Raw genomic sequence first — 19,439 nt, 5'->3', positions numbered from 1 at the left:
TTTCGTATTGTAAAAAACAATAACATTTGATTCTTAAATCATATTTTAATAGTATCCAAGATAACAGTACATGCTAAGGTGGAAACAAAAAAAAACATTGTAAAGGTATAAGTTAGCCTAAGTGAACTAATCAAACACTCAGTTGTACTGTAATTTTATACACTCGAGTAATGACGTTGAAATCAATAATTAATTGGCAAAGTGAGATCGTCTCTGGAGAGTACAACAGGTGGTTGAATGGTGAGGTGGGAGTAAAACACAGGGAGAAGGACTAATACAATGGGCAACACTGATACAAAGATTGTTTTAACAATGTTAAAAAAACTTTTAAACTAAATCATTATGTTTTACTACGTTTTACGTAATTAAAATACAAGGCTAATTACTTGGCCATCGAAGTTAAACCATGTTGTCATTCGGTAGTAATGGGTATACATGTTCAAACCCACGATTATGTACTGAATTTATACTGTGTAATATTTTTTTATAGGTTGGTGGCTTCTTTTAACCTTGCATATGCCCGCCCACATAGACTACAGATCTGTGCATGGAACGTATCCAGAAAAGCAAGGGCTGAGCCGGTACAGTACAAAGGTGCACTGTACTGATAAAATGTTTTGGCATTTACCAAGATCCGAACCCAAGACATCACTGTCTTGGGCCCGAAGTCCGTGACGCTACCAACTGAGCCACTGACTCACATGTTTATTATTGAGTTTCAAAGCAGCAAAGGCTTGTTTTGAATAATAAGTAAGGTTCTTCAAAATACTTATAGGGTTAAAAACTTCTAATTTAGAATCTGCATTCATTTTTTTTGTTAATTTTTTACGATACAATATAGGGACTTTTCGGAACAGGCCGAAAATAATTTTTCAGGTTCTAAATTTTGTATATCACTTTTTAAAAAACTGATATAAAATTATCACATAAATCATAAAATCAAATGTTGTAAATCCATTGGCTTATTTTTAGTATCGTCCACATTGCTAATCAAACTTAGAGTTTCCTTATTAAATCAATATCCTTCGAAACGTTTCTATACACTAAAGAATAGTCTAGATCTTCAATCTAGGTCATCATTGGGTTTTCATCATTGCTGATAATATTTCTTGGAATGATAACGTAAAATGTAGTAAATCTTTATTTGAGGGAATTTCCTATAAAGGCTATTACCGTAGGTCTTATGGTAAGACCAGGGCCCAGGGGTGATTTACTTTTCGTTTTGTAGTCCAAAGAGACCAAAAACCTCATTTGTTAAAATATATAAATGTTCGTAGTTCATGGTTGATGGGATACAATAATTAACAGCTTAGAGAAGCAATGGAACAAAAGATCAAGGCATTCTATTTCTCTATAGTTTCTAACAGATGATAAGTATATTGTGTATAAAAAGAGTCCTGCCTATGGAAACTGATTATACATATTTTTATTTAAGTGTATCTTTTAAAATCAGACATCTTGTGTGCACGTTTCGCTACGGTGTTATCTAATTACATAAAAAATCACCAAAAGATCTCAAATTCTAGAACTGTTCCTTGGTAAAAAAAACAAAAAAAAATTAATTACTGACAAAGTTAAAATTAATATATATATTCATGTAATACAAACCATAACTACGGTGGGTTAAACATCTTACTTTACCTGATGTTTACTACTTATTGTGATTTATGCAAATAATCAGCTTTTTGAACAGTTTCTGAAACTTTTTAATGAGAGTTATAAGTTTGTAAATTCTGTGTAAATAGCACTAAAGATTATGTTTAAAGACAATGCAGTATAATTGTATAAACTAAATCAACTGATGATTGAGTTTTCAGAAACCAGTATATTTTAGGTCAAATATATATATAACATGCGTGTAAATATATCAATATTGTTTGTTTAGTGTCCAAAGAGAATAATACAACTGTATTTTGATGTGACAAACATTCTGTCACTGTAATCTGACTCGCTTTCCACATAATTCCAGGTTTTATTGCATTCCAGTAATGAATGGTTTGTTTATAAACAACAGCAGTATCTATGGTTACTGTGGTGATGTTTGTGCTTTATGTACGTTTATAGAATGGATACAATGCGGAAATGACATTGGGATTTACTTTACTAACTGAAACTTAATTATAGATGTTAAATTAACGTTTTCATATTTTTAGATTTTGCTTGGTAACATGTGTTCTTTGTTTTAAGTAATGTTGTGTGGTATAGCAGATTAATTGATAGACACAATTAATTCATATAAATGAATGAAATGCACACATATTATTATATCTCGTAGGTTTCAGAATCAACCAGACTAGGTATTCGGATTATAAAATTTTTGTTACGAATATATTTTGTAATTTTTTCTTAGGTTAAGTGTGCTATAGAATTACAGGACCGATTTATTTTTTTTTAGTTTTTTGAGGTCTCTATTCGTGTTTTATTGGAAAATATGGCTAAATCCCTAACATCATTTTTCAAGTAGATTTTTCATTACGAACTATTTATCATTTCAAATTAAATCCTAGTTTTTGGCCTAACAGTGATTGTGTAACTGGGTCAAGGAACGATCCTACCTGACGGGGCAATTGATCATTTAAATATTTGATGGTGAGTGCTCCAACCACTCTGCTAACCGGGTTGACCATGAAACATTAAGGGAAGCTAGAAAAGTTAACTTAGTTTCTCGTGGGTTCAAGTATGTTAAGTATATCACACATTGGATTCCTTACTCATGCTTTGAGCCAATCGAAAAATAAAAATACCCCCGCCGCAGCAAACCTGCCGACTAAGCAAATTTCCATTTGCTCGAATGAATTTACACTAAAATGTCTCCTTAAAAATATCACATGTTTTCCCTATTTAAATATAATTAGTTTAATGAGTACTTAGGTTTGCTGCAACAGGAAGGGTGATAAGGTTTTTTTATGCTAATAGTTAAGTATGAAATTAATGAATTTTCCAAATTTGATCAAAATATGTTCATAAACAATTAAACTACAACAGTTTACTTATTCTCCATAAGAATAACATGGGAATTTTTAATTTACAGTTTTTTGTATTTTCTCCGTAACTATTAGGCGCATAATTACGCTTCAATATACCAAATTAATTATTTGTTTAAGCTCTACAAAATAGTTTCGAAAGAAAACGCTATATTTTAAGTTTTTAGGGTCGAAAATGAGAAAACCTAATTTTTGCCCTATTAATCCCCCTATAAAACCCCGTTCCTAACTATCATGCTGGTTTGCGAACTCTTTCGAAAAAACGTAGGTTTACACGTTTGTGCCAAATTTCATCGAAATCAGATCTTTTTGCTCGAGTTATCTTGATAACGGACGCATATAGAAATGAGTTTGATCGGATGGTGTTTATGACTTCTAGGGTCATCAAAATCAAAAAGTAAATCGGACCCAGGTTCGAGTATTATCATGAGACCTACGGTAATAGCTACTTTCCTATATGGGAAATTCGCTAAAAGGAAAATAGCTATTATCTTAGGATAAGTAAACGTACAACATGGCTTAAAAATATTCTTATTTTATCCGATCAGCTTTCTAGTCATGGTATATAGCTACACCAATTAATTAGAAACAGAAATAATTAAAATTTAAACACTAGGGATTTCTTGTTGTTTCTATACTACAAAAACCCTCAAGCCCCTTACACAATACCAGAGCAGACGTTCAGACCAGACCGTCTGGCTGCAAGCATGCCGTCTTGGACGGCTACACTACTAGACCAAACATACGTAGTTGAGATACCGTGAAAATAGGCAGTCCCGTTCTCATCACGTTGTCTCAACTACTTATGTTTGGTCTAGTAGTGTAGAGCCGTCCAAGACGGCATGCTTGCAGCCAGACGGTCGGGTCTGAAGGCCTGCTCTGGTAGTGTGTGAGGGGCTTTAATGTTAGAAGCCCGAGGGACAAATTCTTAGACCAGTATCAGAACAGGATATGCCTTAAGCAATCCTGGGGTAAAATTATCTAAATGCACACATATACTATTTTCATTTGCTGGTTTTAGGCACTCTAAAAAACATACTGGTGTACATATTGGCTATTCATTGCCATATTAAATCTTTGCTAACCAAATCAAAGTAGTTTCAGATAACCTATTTTCGGTTAATTAATAGTGGGAATTCAAGGGCTAGGTTTTGAAAAAAATCTACGTCATCAGTTATTTATATAATTTTAATTTTATGTCATTTAAAAACCTTAAAACTGTATCGGCCCACGAAAATAGATTGTTTTTATTAACAGTGTTTTCAGAACTTTATCTATACATATCAATGCATGAGATCCATGTCGTAGTCTGCTCTTTTAAGTAGATTCCGTTTGCTACGTCGAACTAAATACACATGCTACAGAAAACCAGTTGACTAGCTCACCCAATTTATTTGACATTTATGGTGGTTTCGGCTAACCAGGATTTTAGCGTAAGGTTAGCTATATTACTGCGCATAATTGGCCAAAAGACCAAAAAAACGCCATCAACCCTATAAATCCAAAATAGTTGTGTTGGTTAGGAGCTTTCTATGAACATATAAAGGGCATTCCTAGATTCCGCCTAACGTTCATGGTAGAAATTTTTCAGGGACATAAAATGCACTCATATGTTGCTTATAATGATTATTTTGATTAGAGTATACAAAAAAAAACTATGTAATGTATTCCAAAACATCAAAAATGTCTGGATGGAATTTTAATCGATTATCAATTTGTAATCAAATAAATTAAAACTAAAATATTATTTTTCTCACTGTAATAAAAAAAAAACATTTGATCTTATAACTCCAAAATGTATGTTATATTAATATTAGGCATTTCACTTCTATTAACTATCTACTTTTGGTTTGTAAAAATTAGAAAACACATATTCTATACTTTTCTTCTAGGTTTTCTAATTTCTTCTAAACAATAATCTATCATTAATTACAATAGTTGAACATTATGATTAAAATGCAATATACAATATGCAATATATTGCCTTCCTGTAAATACAATATTCTGTGCAACGAGAAAATATGAACTTTAAAATAGCATTTTTTATAACAAAGTAAGCAGCAACTGTAGTAGTCATTATGGTCCATTATCAAAGGCGTTTCTTCTTCGATAACGACCTCAGTTGTTTATATTATCTTTATTGCTCATTTATTTTACTTGCTACAGCCTTTAAACTGTAATATGCAGGGTTATTACAAATGATGTTCCTGATTTTGATTATAAATATTACTGGGTTAATTTGTTTCAAGACTATTTTAGTTAGTACCATTGGATTGGAAAGAAAAACTCATAAAGTTTCATTTACATTGGTTTGGGTGCATATCAGCTGTTTGTCAAGTCAATTGTTGTAAGTGTTGTGTAATGGCTGAATTTGAAGGCAGGAAAGCTTTTTGCCAGTTTGAATATTACATTATCCAATCTGTTATTATTGTGCAACGACACCTTATAACCAGGTTTAACGATTATCCTCCTAGTAACCATTATATTGGCAAGTGACACTTGAAATTTAAGAGAAATGGCTGCATTTGAATGTTACTTGTAGTAGGGCTGAACTTAACAATGTGCTGCCTGAGATATGGAACGAGTTTGGTGGTCCGAATAATGACACACCCCTGAACTAGCCTACAAGATCTCCGGACATCACCCCCTGATTTTTTTTCTTTTGGGGATACATTAAAGATAAGGCGTACACACCACCATTATCAGATATCATACTTGAGATCCAGCAACGGATTACCAATGCTATCGAAACAATAGACCTAGACACACTTTTCAAAGTCTAGCAAGAGCTTGGCTACATTATTGACATCTGTCATACCACAAGGGGTTCCCGTATCGAGTATTTACAGTTCTGTGTATCTGTGTCGAAAGTTTTTGAGTTTTTCAAAAGTTGTAACCGTTTTATTTCTTTCTATAACAAATAAAACTATATTTTATGTATGTATGAAATCATGAATATCATTTGTAATAACCCTGTATATTATTTCAGTATTTGCATTTAATAAAACTGAAGGTTGCAAGATGTTTCAAATTACAGTTCTTCTATATTTCTATATACGATAGGTTCTATATTTGGAAACCTATCGTATGTTTTTACTGTGTTATTTAGTTTTAGTGGCTGAAAATGTCCTAAGTCTATATTTTCTAAATATATAATCAAAATTAAATTTCCATATTTTAACTAACATCTGGGTCATTTAATAAATGTATTACATAGCCTACAAGAATCAATTGAAAATATATAAAAACTGCTTCGTTAATTATTACTTTTCTTATTTATAAGTTTAGATATATTTCATTACTGAGATTATGTAATAATCTTTTCGTATTACTAAATATTGTTTAACCTATTCCTAAACAAGAAACCAGCATATAGTAGACCAAATATGGGTGTAAATTAATATTGTTGTTATAGTCACGTAGGTGTACCATAAAAGTCACGCTGGGTCGTATGGGTATTAAAAAGAGTATCATTTAATTCATAAGTTTTTTTCATGACAATAAAAAATACCTTTTAGATTAATTCAAAGGTTATCATTAATCATTTTTATTAAATTACGCAACCGTTAATTATTTGACATTGATTGATTAAACCTTCAAAGCATGACACGCTTTAACAACTTTTGCGTGACAGTGATTACAAAAAATCACCTATCATAGATTGTTGATCGGATGGTTTAACTTACCAAGGAATTAGTTGCTGTGGATCTGTTATTTTACTAAACTGGGCATGGATTCTCTATTCTATTTTAATAAGTTTAAATTCAGTATAAATCGAGCATTCAACTCCTTACGTAATAGTTGAACGAAAATGCAAATCTTCATATTCTAATATATATTTATCCATGATAAAAAATTGTCATTGGCATACACATTGACTACTATGTCGATACACATAATACATTGATGTTAGAAAGCAGGACCCAAAGAATTGTCCTATAATAATCGATATAAAAAGATTATTTAAAAAAAAATATCTGACATATCCTTTGATACCAAACATTTACGTTCTACAAATATTACCTGTCATATAAAAAAAATGCATTTCTGCTATTATTTCTCTAAAATTGGAAATTTAATATTAGATTGTTTTCCTCATGTAAAAGCATTTAATTACATCCGAGTCTATTGTGTGCAAAATAGCTACCTATTTTGACGGGACAAACGTTCTGGTATTGTAATCTGATTTTAATTCCACGAATATCCTGTTTTTATTGCATTCAAGTAATAAATGGTTTATTAATAAACAATGGTACTGTATCTATAGTTACATTGGTGATGTTTGCGCTTTGTGCCCTTTTCTGGGATTCAAAGGGTAATGAAATATATATCCGAAATATATATGAAATATATATATGAAAAATATATCGAATGAATAGAAAACGTTCATACATCAAAATGTTGTTTTCGTTTAAGTACGTTTCCTGTAAAAGCCTTTACTAAAATATTATCTTTCCAAAATTATTTTAACAATACCGGCAAACCTTGCTTAGTTTTTTAAAATCCCACTAAAAACCGTCTAGGGTAGGTAATGAATTGAACCCTGTAAGGGAAGCACTCGATAAAAATGCATACTGAACTATTATTAAATGTGCTCAAGTACCAGTTGACTTTTATTTACATTATGTTCCTTAATTAAATTATATTGGGTCTTGGATAGCTCTGCTATTTGTTCAGCACTGCATTTTTATTTCACTTTACACCAAGTGTAAAGACTTATTTAAGTCTTAAATTAAACTCAAATTAGTACCTTTAAGTGTTTATAATGGTATTCTGAGTACATACATAGACATAGACATACTTTGTTTGCACAAAACATTCCATACATGTCATAACATTTAGAATAGGTACATAGTCAAAATTAAATCCATACATAAAACATTTAACATACAGTACACGTATTTTACATTCATACTCCTACTTTAGGTTAAGTGTAATACTTAACCTACTTACAAATAGTACTTTAGGTTACCAAATTGCACATGTTTAGGATTTTTACAGCCGTTACACTATTTAATGGTTTAAAGATTTTAAAACTACCTTAGAACAGTACAAGTTTACACCAATAACTAAAATAGACATAAACTAACCGTTCACCAATATGACTTGTAAACAATCATTAATCAATAAAACTTCAATTTTTATACAATTACAAACTAACCAGTGAAGACCATTGTTTAACTAATACTAACGTTACCTTTTATAATCCCAATTTAACGAACCAATTTCGCTTTAATTAAAGGCTGTATTAAGCTCCATCTAAAACCTTAACACAGGGGAAATCTTCCAATACCTATCAAGCCCTTTATCAATCGTCGGTGACTCATCAAGCAGTTTGAAGTATTAAAATCCAGGTAAAATTAAATATACATCTTTATTTGATATTTTCACAAAGAATATAAAGTATTAGGAGAAATGGGAACTTGCTACACCAGCTAACTATATAGCATTTTTAAACAGAAAATCTAGGTATAGGTTAAGTATAAGCTTCAGCCTGGCTAAGTTGAGGTATTTTCCCATCATGTGCATGAAATGTATTTTCATGCACATGATGGAAAAATACCTCATACGTTATATTGCCAGAATACTTGAGGACTTAAGAAACGTCCTAAAATCAACAAAAAATAATTCCAATAATGTTGGAGGAAAAAAATTTTTTTACAATGAATGTATGTAAACAATATACTGCACAGGGTTTCCCAGAACTCTCTACCAATATTTTGGTCACGTATCACTAATGCTGCCATATCTCAGTTAATATTCGTCCAATCTTAAAAACTAAGGTCTCAATCGATTTGTAAATAAATAGCCTTAAAAATCTATTCTTGTAAAACTTTTGTAAAATCAACGGGTTGAGTTATTTAAGAAATTTAATTACAAATTGCCGCAATTTTGTTTTATGCATTTGGAAAATTTTCTAAATTTTGTTTGTAGCTTTGTCTAGTTGTCATATGTGTTGTGCAAAGTTTCAATTTCGTATGTTTAACGACTTTTCAGAAAACAATTAATAAGTGAAAAAAAAAACTAAATGGCAGCTGTGTGAGTAACTATGGACTTCCGGGCAATTTAAGGTATTTAGATATTTTCCTTACCCAGGAACAATGCCCTAAAATACTGGTAGAGTTCCGGTACACCCTGTACGTTTAAAGAGTTTAAAAGCCAACGATGACACAACTTAATTGTTTTATGTATACCATCAAATATATTTTAGAAAATGAGTAAGATATTAATTATGTTTTTGAATTTTAAAATTGTTTTAGTACCTTTCTTAAAAATACATACTCGATTATGTATTACGCAAAAACTGTATAGTGTATAACATTGTAACTAAAAAGTAATAATTGTAAAATGAATGTGTTAAATTCTGATGGTAAAATGTTACACTAAGATAAAATATTTAGTACTGTAAATAGAAAAGGAAGAGCCAACTTAATCAGCGTTTTGACGATAAATAAAGTCGGCGCAACGAACGAGAACGCCTCCAAATTGCCTCACTTGTTCGTAAATCTTATCTAATAGTAAGCTTGTTGGAATTTCACGTACAAAGAAAAATCCTATAATTAGCTTCTACGTTTTACAATTGAAAATATATGGTTATAATGGTTTAAAACCACGCAGTAGTTGATTAAGTTTCAAATTCAACATTTTAGTGCATTCATGTTTTTAGCAATTGGAAAATGCCGGTTTCTTGGAATACGTGTGGTAGGAGCTGAGAAAATTATACAACTTGTGATTATCTACATATACTAGAGTTGTTTTGTTGTTTATAAACCTCATTACGGGGATGTAAATAATGTTTAAAATCCCGTAACAATACCCAATGGTGTTTATTTATGGTAAAAGGCCGATACATTTTGATTCGGATCCTTCACCTGTAGGTTCAGCAAAAAAAGGTATATGAGGCAAGGAGACTTTAGTTAAAATCTTGAATAAAAATTAGTAGGAAATTATATCGTTAACATGATAATTTTTTAGACAACACAATACACATTCAAGTAAAATCTGTCCAAATAGATACGGGGCTGATTACGTTATAAAAGCAGTTTTTTTTTTTTTTCTAAATATAAGTAGAAGACTTTTAACTTTTTCACTGAATAATGACTATTTAAATTAAGTAAAAAGTATTTGAATGACTGAGATTTACCTAAATATAACTTACGATATAATCTATTATAGTTTTTGAACTCATCTTAGCGACAAATTCATTTTAAAGTGAAAAGAGTAATGAAACCATAGTTAGTTACTTTTTCGAATGATAGAGGCTACCACACAACAAACCTATTTCATAGAAATCCCTCATCCAAAACTATGACGATCCACAAAACTATCAACCAACTGTTGAATAACAATGTTTAATGGTTCTTTTTCTGATAATGAATACTTTTCATGAATGAGTAATTGGTTAATAAATTATGGTAGATTAAAATGTTAAAATTAAAAATAGGTGACTTAAGATCACCAGCAAGCCTCTTACTTTGTCTATAATAAAAACAGAATGAAGCACTTGTTTAGTTTGTCATAAGTTAAATTGATACAGCACTAAAAATTTTTTCGAGTCGTTTTAACAAATAAATCTATAAATTACATACAATTAGATCGAGATCATTATCATAATAAATTGATTTCATATTAAATTAGATATGAAAATATTTAATAAATTGCATAACAGATGTTTTAATTTTGTTTAGACATACATGGTTTAAAAAAAAGCAACGAAAATCTCAAAAACACATATGGAACAATTATCCCTTAAGTTATCTTTATTAACTTTCAATTTAAAACCCGTATGTAGGGCATGTTTGTGTGTTTAATATAGTTATTAACAACAATACAACACACTATAACAATACATTTACCTCTCCAGTTTTTTTTTCTCATCGAGAAAAGGAAAGTTTTTTTCACTAAGGAAAGCTGCATGATGTAATGGACCACAAAAGTGAAGTTACGGCTCAACCGACATTTTATCTTGTGACAGAAAGCTGGCAAGTTTAAATTGTTGTCTACAACTGTGGGGTGACATCCATTGTAGCTGTCAGCCATTCATATTCATTTAGATTTTAGTGAGAGTGGTTGATCAATAACTGACTGTAATAGGGTTAACATATTAAAAATTATAAAGGAAATCGTTTGCTTGATATCAATGATGTTTGACGTTGCAAAAATTGTAAATCCTTGATTAATACCATAAAACGATTTAAAATCGACTTGTTTGTAGAAATTATGTTTTTAAATAAGGTTTAAAACTAACCTTAAGAAACTTTAAGTTTAATATGTTTTAAAGTGTAAATTAATTATGTACGTTAATAACAGTTTTTCTTCTACAGACAAAACTTGTGTAGGCAAACTAAGTTACCAACCAAACCTGAATTTTTTACGAGCAAACTTCTCATTGACTTCACAAAACACCTTTTTATATAATTTCGATTTCACGCTTACCTTTTTTTATTCATCAATGAACAAAATAAACATATCTTTAGCTTTGTACATTATATAATATCTTAATAGTACAATTAAAGGCATGACGAATTAAATTTTTAAACGTATTTCCAAACCATCAAAAAGATCAGGGCAAACATTGATCCAAACTTTGTGATCATTTAAAAGTGTTTGATTTGAACTCTTTTGAGTTAGGATAACATCAAACATGTAAGAGTTTGTTTTAAATACGTTGGCTTAAAATAATGTAGACAACGTCCAAACAAACCTCACAGCTGTATTTAAACACCAGATTTTTAATCATGATTACCCAATTGGAAGGCAACATAGAATCTTCATGATTAAAAATAAATGATCAAACACAGCTATTACATAGAAAAAAGCAATCAGGTCAGTAATAAGAGAACTCTGCCCAAATAGCTATGTTTGGATAAATATTGGAGAGCCGAATATGTCGCACTTAATTAACTAAGTAAATCAATAAAAAAAACAACATAAATTAAAGTTTTCCAAATGTAACTTAAATGGTTTAAAAAACGGCTATGTTGTTGCAGTTTTCACGTTTTGAAAAATATCACAAGTATAGACCTAAAGTAGACTGCATTAGAAATAATAAAAGTGGAATTTTTGCACAACAAAAAGAACAACAGAACAGAAACAAATAAAGTGATGATTTTGAGCATTAGTAGCTTAATTGATACTTTTCTGCTTGTCTTTTAACTACTGCTCCCTGTTACTAAATGCTGAAAAATAAAATGTGCAGATCAATTTATTCTTTCAACACCTACTCAATGGATATTAAACTATTTTAAAAGTTCGATCAAATTCCCTTTAAATAGATTACATACATAATTTCCAAAACAAAATATGAATTTAATTACGTAAAGCATGTTGCATATTCACAACCTGTTTCAAAATGTTGGCTATTAACATGACATTAGGATGACTTCAGCTGTTTATATTTGCAAAACACTCTGATACCAATAAATTATTTAACATGTCATGGATAATCTTCACCTGTCGTTGTTTATTACAGTCCGTGGTTTGGATTACCGATGATTTGGACGGCTTAACAATGGAATTAAAATACCTTACTTAGGTGTTTACACAAAATGAAAATTGGTCCCTGATTAGCTTTGTTAAAATAATGTTTGTAATAATATTATGTTAAAGGTCAAATTACAGTGGTAAAAAGGTTTTGTGATATTGAAATATATTTGTATAAATTCTCATTAATTTGATTATCTTTTAAATTACAATATTGGATCTAACAACATAACGTTTCCAGATCACCTTTTTTTAAGAGATTTACAATGAAAAAGGCATAAATACTTGAAGTGACATGTGGAATTAACTTTTTCATGTAATTATAATACCAATGAAGTATGTCAATGGGAATGTAGTGTAATTGATGTCTGAATATCATGATCAATTCAGCATCGCATTAGTTTAGCCAGAGGATACAGATAAACATTATGTGTGGTAATTTTACTGGTTATGATAGTGGATGACTTCGACAACAGTGGTTAGGCTCAATTCGTGTGTAAACTCATCATGACTGTATAGGTATAGCTAAAAGGATACATAAATAATAGGACTGTTTGGACTATTGCAGTGCACAATGAAGGGTATCAACAATGAGAATATAGTGTAATTGGTCTATACATAGCTTCATCAACTCAGCATTACTGTATGTAGCTAAAGGATAGACACATGTATAAAGGGACTGTTGCAGCGATCATATTGCACAATGAAGGATACCAACAATGAGAATATAGTGTAATTGGTTTATACATAGCATTATTAACTCAGCATTCCTGTATGTAGCTAGAGGATACATGCATACATAATGGGACTGTTGCAGCGATCGTATTGCACAATGAAGGTTATCAACAATGAGAATATAGTGTAATTGGTCTATACATAGCATCATTAACTCAGCATTACTTCATGTAGCTAGAGGATACACACATACATAATGAGACTGTTGCAGTGATCGTATGGCACAATGAAGGATATTAACAATGAGAATATAGTGTAATTGGTTTATACATAGCATTATTAACTCAGCATTACTGTATGTAGCTATAGGATACACACATACATAATTGTACTTTTGCATCAATCGTATTACGCAATAATAGATAGCATCAATGCGAATATAGTGTAATTGGTCTATACATTGTATCATTAACTCAGCATTACTGTATGTAGCTAGAGGTTACACACATACATAATGAGACTGTTGCAGTGATCGTATTGCACAATGAAGGATATCAACAATGAGAATATAGTGTAATTGGTCTATACATAGCATCATTAACTCAGCATTACTTCATGTAGCTATAGGATACACACATACATAATGATACTGTTGCAGTGATCGTATTGCACAATGAAGGATATTAACAATGAGAATATAGTGTAATTGGTCTATACGTAGCATCATTAACTCAGCATTACTGCATGTAGCTAGAGGATACACACATACATAATGAGACTGTTGCAGTGATCGTATTGCACAATGAAGGATATTAACAATGAGAATATAGTGTAATTGGTCAATACATAGCATCATTAACTCAGCATTACTGTATGTAGCTGGAGGATACACACATACATAATGATACTGTTGCAGTGATAGTATTGCACAATGAAGGATATTAACAATGATAATATAGTGTAATTGGTCTATACATAGCATCATTAACTCAGCATTACTGCATGTAGCTAGAGGATACACACATACATAATGAGACTGTTGCAGTGATCGTATTGAACAATGAAGGATATTAACAATGAGAATATAGTGTAATTGGTCTATACGTAGCATCATTAACTCAGCATTACTGCATGTAGCTAGAGGATACACACATACATAAATATACTGTTGCAGTGATTGTATTGCACAATGAAGGATACTAACAATGAGAATATAGTGTAATTGGTCTATACATAGCATCATTAACTCAGCATTACTGCATGTAGCTAGAGGACACACACATACATAATGAGACTGTTGCAGTGATCGTATTGCACAATGAAGGATATTAACAATGAGAATATAGTGTAATTGGTCTATACGTAGCATCATTAACTCAGCATTACTGCATGTAGCTAGAGGATATACACATACATAATGAGACTGTTGCAGTGATCGTATTGCACAATGAAGGATATTAACAATGAGAATATAGTGTAATTGGTCTATACATAGCATCATTAACTTAGCATTACTGTATGTAGCTAGAGGATACACACATACATAATGAGACTGTTGCAGTGGTCGTATGGCACAATGAAGGATATTAACAATGAGAATATAGTGTAATTGGTCTATACATAGCATCATTAACTCAGCATTACTTCATGTAGCTAGAGGATACACACATACATAATGAGACTGTTGCAGTGGTCGTATGGCACAATGAAGGATATTAACAATGAGAATATAGTGTAATTGGTCTATACATAGCATCATTAACTCAGCATTACTTCATGTAGCTAGAGGATACACACATACATAATGAGACTGTTGCAGTGGTCGTATGGCACAATGAAGGATATTAACAATGAGAATATAGTGTAATTGGTCTATACATAGCATCATTAACTCAGCATTACTGTATGTAGCTAAAGGGTAGACGGGACTGCATTATCTGAGCAATAATGCATGTAACTAGAGGATGTACACACACATTATATAACTGTTGCTGCATCAAATAGCAGAATGAGGGGTACAACGACGAGTATACATGGTAATTGGTCTATACATAGCATCATTAACCCAACATCGCAGGCATGTAGCTGGAGAATCCAGATGTGTATAATGTAGACTAGTTTTAATGCTGTGTTCTGTTTGAATATACCAACAAACCAATATAATAAAACACAGTCTAAATAATCTTGTTGAATATAAGTTATAACGGGTGGTCATAAAATATGCATTCTATTATGATTCGATATAATTATTTAATTTTTGTTCCAAGACACTGTTACTCACATCTGGTCAAAATTAATTATTCCAAGTTTAATCAATTACATATTCATTGTTCATTGTTTCCCTTTTGGTTGACTTTCAGTAGTTTTTTTATACAAGAATAAAAATCTTCTACTTTTTTGCTATAATTGAAGAAAAACTCATTTTGTCTTAATATTTGGTAACAGTTTTACATTAATAAACGTGAATTACTAAAATGAAACAGCTTGCTAGAAAATATGTAGGGCTATATTGGGAAGGTATGAACAAAGAATTAGAAAGACTAGTGAAAAGCTGTGAAGCTTGTGCTAAAGTTCGTCACAATCCACCAAAGGCTCCGGTACATCCGTGGGATCAGCCCGGTGGTAACTGGGAAAGAGTGCATATTGATTATGCCGGTCCATTGGATGGAAATTGTTTCCTCGTGTGTGTAGATGCTAAATTGAAGTGGGCAGAAGTTCGCATTCTTCGAAATGCTCCTTCCTCAACAACGACGATCAGCTGATCAGTGAATGCTAATGGTGGGGAACCTAGGAAATCTTTCCCTTCATCCGTCTAAATTGTGTGAATGAACTATAATGCACAAAATTCACGGCACCCTAAAAAAATCCAACTCACTATAGTACGACGCAATTAGACCTAAACCCAAAATTTCAAGTGAAAGCTAACTTTTGACTTCTAGAGTTCAATAGTCCCCATATTTTATGGTAAAAGGTAACACCATTTTGGGGTTGGGTTAGAGTGGAAGGGGGTTAAAGTTGAAAGTTCTGTATATTTTGAGGTTTTCATTAAATATCTCACGAACAATAATGTGTTGTAGATTTTTGTAAATAGCATGTTTTGCGCTAAAATTTATCGAGAAATGTCATGAAATAAAACAAAAAACTACAGAATTTTCAGCTTTAAAAATTCCAAAGATCAAAATGGGCTATTTGTTTTTCATAAAATAGGGGTACTACATTGAACATTTGGGATACATAAGTTACTGTTCACTTAAGAGGTGAGGTTAGGCAGTATTTTTTTTGCACCGTACTATACCATATTCTCCATGAAAATAGCATAACACGAGTTAACAAAGTTAACACTTTAACCACAATCTAAAAAATCTGATATAATACAAAACATAGCTTAATAGATTGTTCAAGTTTTATCTTGATTGGTATTCTACCCAACTGAGGTAGTACAACTTTAAATGGCAAACTTCATACACAAAACTTATCTTTCAGCAAAACTTGAACAAGTTTCATAGGGGATTTTACTTTTGGCGTTCAAAAAACGTAATCTCACATTCAAGAGTTCTTTCATTGATGACATTATGTAAGGTGCTCTGTGGAATTCTCATGCAATTATCTTCATCATCTGAGTCATCGTTTCCCCATCTTTCAGAACACTTCACCACAGAAGCCTTTAACGTAGATGCATATAAAAACTTATCTTTTTTTATCTCTACTTTTACAAAATATTCACTTTTCAACTTTCCAATTGGAGTTGCTTCAAAGGCAAGTTTAAAATGTTTCTGATTTAAGTTTTCGGTAATCCAGAATATATTGTCAAACCCAGAGATCAAATGATGATCAATATAGTAATTCTCAGGATTAAAACCAAAACAAATACCAGGATTAGATGATCGACAATCTGCTTTGAATTCGTAGTGATAACCACGATGCTCTTTCTTATAGTGATCCATCAGTTTTATCAAAGTAGTCACATGGTTGCAATCGGGGCACCTACATTCTGCAGGTCGAAAACCACAAAATTCCTCATGGTCACTCCCGGGCTCTAGTATGTGTTCACAGCCATCTCCATGGTACTTGCACTGACGAGGCAGGGCTTCCAGGAGATTTTTCAAACACACAGGATTCTCTATTATAAATGGACCTTGGCATGTTGGACAATCCTTTAGCTTCTCGCAGCAGCTGTTGCAAACCCCATGACCTCTGCTGCATAACTTAAATGGAATTTGGATTGTGTGCAGGCACACGGGACATTCTATAATCTCTTGCAGATATGATGTGATGTTCTTCAGTATTTCATAGTTTTCCTGAAAAAAGAAAGATTTTGGTTTCACACTTTGCTTCGACCAGTTAGTAGTTTAAGCAAATATTATTAATTTTATCATGTTTTAAATATTTTAAAGAAAAAAAATTTGGGCAGCTTTTTGTTTAGTTTCATAAGAAAAAGGTGTTTACAATTCATTCTTTGCAAGCTAGAGTAGTTTCCCCCCCTAGTGAGAAATCAAAGGTTAAATTCATTATTGCGTTGACAGAGTAATGCCATTGGATACTAAGGTAGACATCCCATATTATATGGACCAGTGGTCATCAGTTTATCAAAGAAGACCGTAGTTGTGTGAGCCAGTCATATAATGTGCTAGTGTTGTATATTCTACTTTCTAAAAAAATGTTTGTGCTGACATAGTTGATCTTGATAGGTCATAACAGTTGCTTAGCTCACAATAAGTTGCTCCAAAAGTTTGACATATTAAAAAGTTCGTGTATTCAAAACAAATCTGTAATTTGCATTAGCACAAACTGTTGGTGGCTCACATCAACTACAACGATTTTGATCAAGAAACTAGTGACAACCTGGGACATGGGGATGGAATGTCTAGTTGTATTAATAGTCAAAGGTAATACCTATGGCATCTAATATGTAAGTAACGGAAAGAGCTGTTAGTTTATTGTAGTAAACCACAATATAAACCATTTCGAGAGCTAATACTACTAAACGCAAAACTGAGAAGGTAACGAGACTACTAACAGACTGACTAAAGTTGCTTCAACTGTGTTTCGTCTTAAATCCTAATGTGGGTTTTCATATAAGTATGGATGCGTTATTTCAGGAATACTACTTGCTCTTGTTGGTTTTTAGAGTGTCTACAAATTAAAAGTTTGCTGAGAAGGATTAATCTAGAACCCACTTCCCATCTCTTATTTGTTCATTAATTAGTAATGCTTTCAAACAAAATATTGAAATTAAATATTAAGTAACAAGAAGAGAGCCAAGACTTCTGGGATGTGGGTTGGGTTGGGTTATGTTTTGAAATTTACCGCAGGATTTAGATCAATGCATTAAATGGAAAAGAGAAACGAACTGTTTCAAATTCAATCAAAATCTTTGATAGATAGCATATGTTGTTACACATACATAATTTACTTAAATAAATAAGTATTGCCTCCTCAAATGGATCATATGTGTTTATAAACTTTGGATTTTCTTGTTAAACTAATGATTGTTATTAAATATTGACACAGTTGTAAAAAGTAACTATTAAAGTTTTTTAACCTAGTTAATTTACTTTTTTAATTTGTTGAAAAAAAATACAGAAAATACCAAACACTAGGAAGGTTCTTACAGCTACAAGAAAGACGCACCTAACATCAACATTTTGAAAATCACACTCAACTCTTCTTTGCTTACTCTGTTGATTGTTATTTAGTTAAATAAGCATTTCGGTTTACTGACAATAGTTGATTCCCACTTTAACAACTGCAAAAATGTTGGGAAACGAAATTTAACACTTGTTTAGACTAAACATTTTCTGTATAACAATCACAAGGATAGCAACTCAATCTAATCTGAAGGACTACATAAAGTTATTTGGTAACAATGCTAAAAACCCATGAATGGATTCACTTTTTGAAAAATAAACTTACCGACTCTGCCATAATTTTGGCACAGCAGTTATATGTCTTCCACTAGGCTGGATTGTACTGAATTGGTTAGAAAACATATAACTTTTAAAGTAGAAGAAAGCTTATCGTACCACTTACTAACTTATTGAGAAGCAAGGCCCGCGTATCAGGTATACAGGCTTTTAAGGTGGGTTAGTTGATAAGTCGAGTGTTTTGATAACTCAACTGATAAGTTAAGAGGGAATTACTGGCATTTATATTTTTCAATTGCATTATCATAAATAATGAACTAACAAATCTTCACGTTTTATCTTGTCTCAGGTATGACGAGATCTACCTCATATAATCAATATTAACTAACCAAAACATAATTATAATTTTTTTCACAATTTTATTTACAGCCTG

At 31.6% G+C, this 19,439-nt stretch overlaps 1 protein-coding gene across 1 annotated transcript; it reads right to left on the bottom strand.

Moving 5' to 3' along the window:
• Positions 1-16,412: 16,412 nt before the first annotated feature.
• LOC128983257 (uncharacterized) lies at positions 16,413-19,185 on the bottom strand. The gene is made up of 2 exons (XM_054402493.1): positions 19,056-19,185; positions 16,413-17,440 (listed from the first exon to the last, which is right to left on the bottom strand). Exons 1-2 carry the CDS (start codon positions 19,065-19,067, stop codon positions 16,655-16,657), a joined length of 798 nt encoding a protein of 265 aa, XP_054258468.1. The 5' UTR covers positions 19,068-19,185; the 3' UTR covers positions 16,413-16,654.
• Positions 19,186-19,439: the final 254 nt, after the last annotated feature.

Source organism: Macrosteles quadrilineatus, unplaced genomic scaffold, assembly GCF_028750875.1.
Source record: "Macrosteles quadrilineatus isolate MER2022 unplaced genomic scaffold, UCM_ALF_1.0 Scaffold_1__1_contigs__length_201487025, whole genome shotgun sequence".
In the NCBI taxonomy this organism is placed as follows: Eukaryota; Metazoa; Arthropoda; class Insecta; order Hemiptera; family Cicadellidae; genus Macrosteles; species Macrosteles quadrilineatus.
The sequence above is the reverse complement of the archived record's forward strand: the minus strand, read 5'-3'. Positions and strand labels throughout refer to the sequence as shown.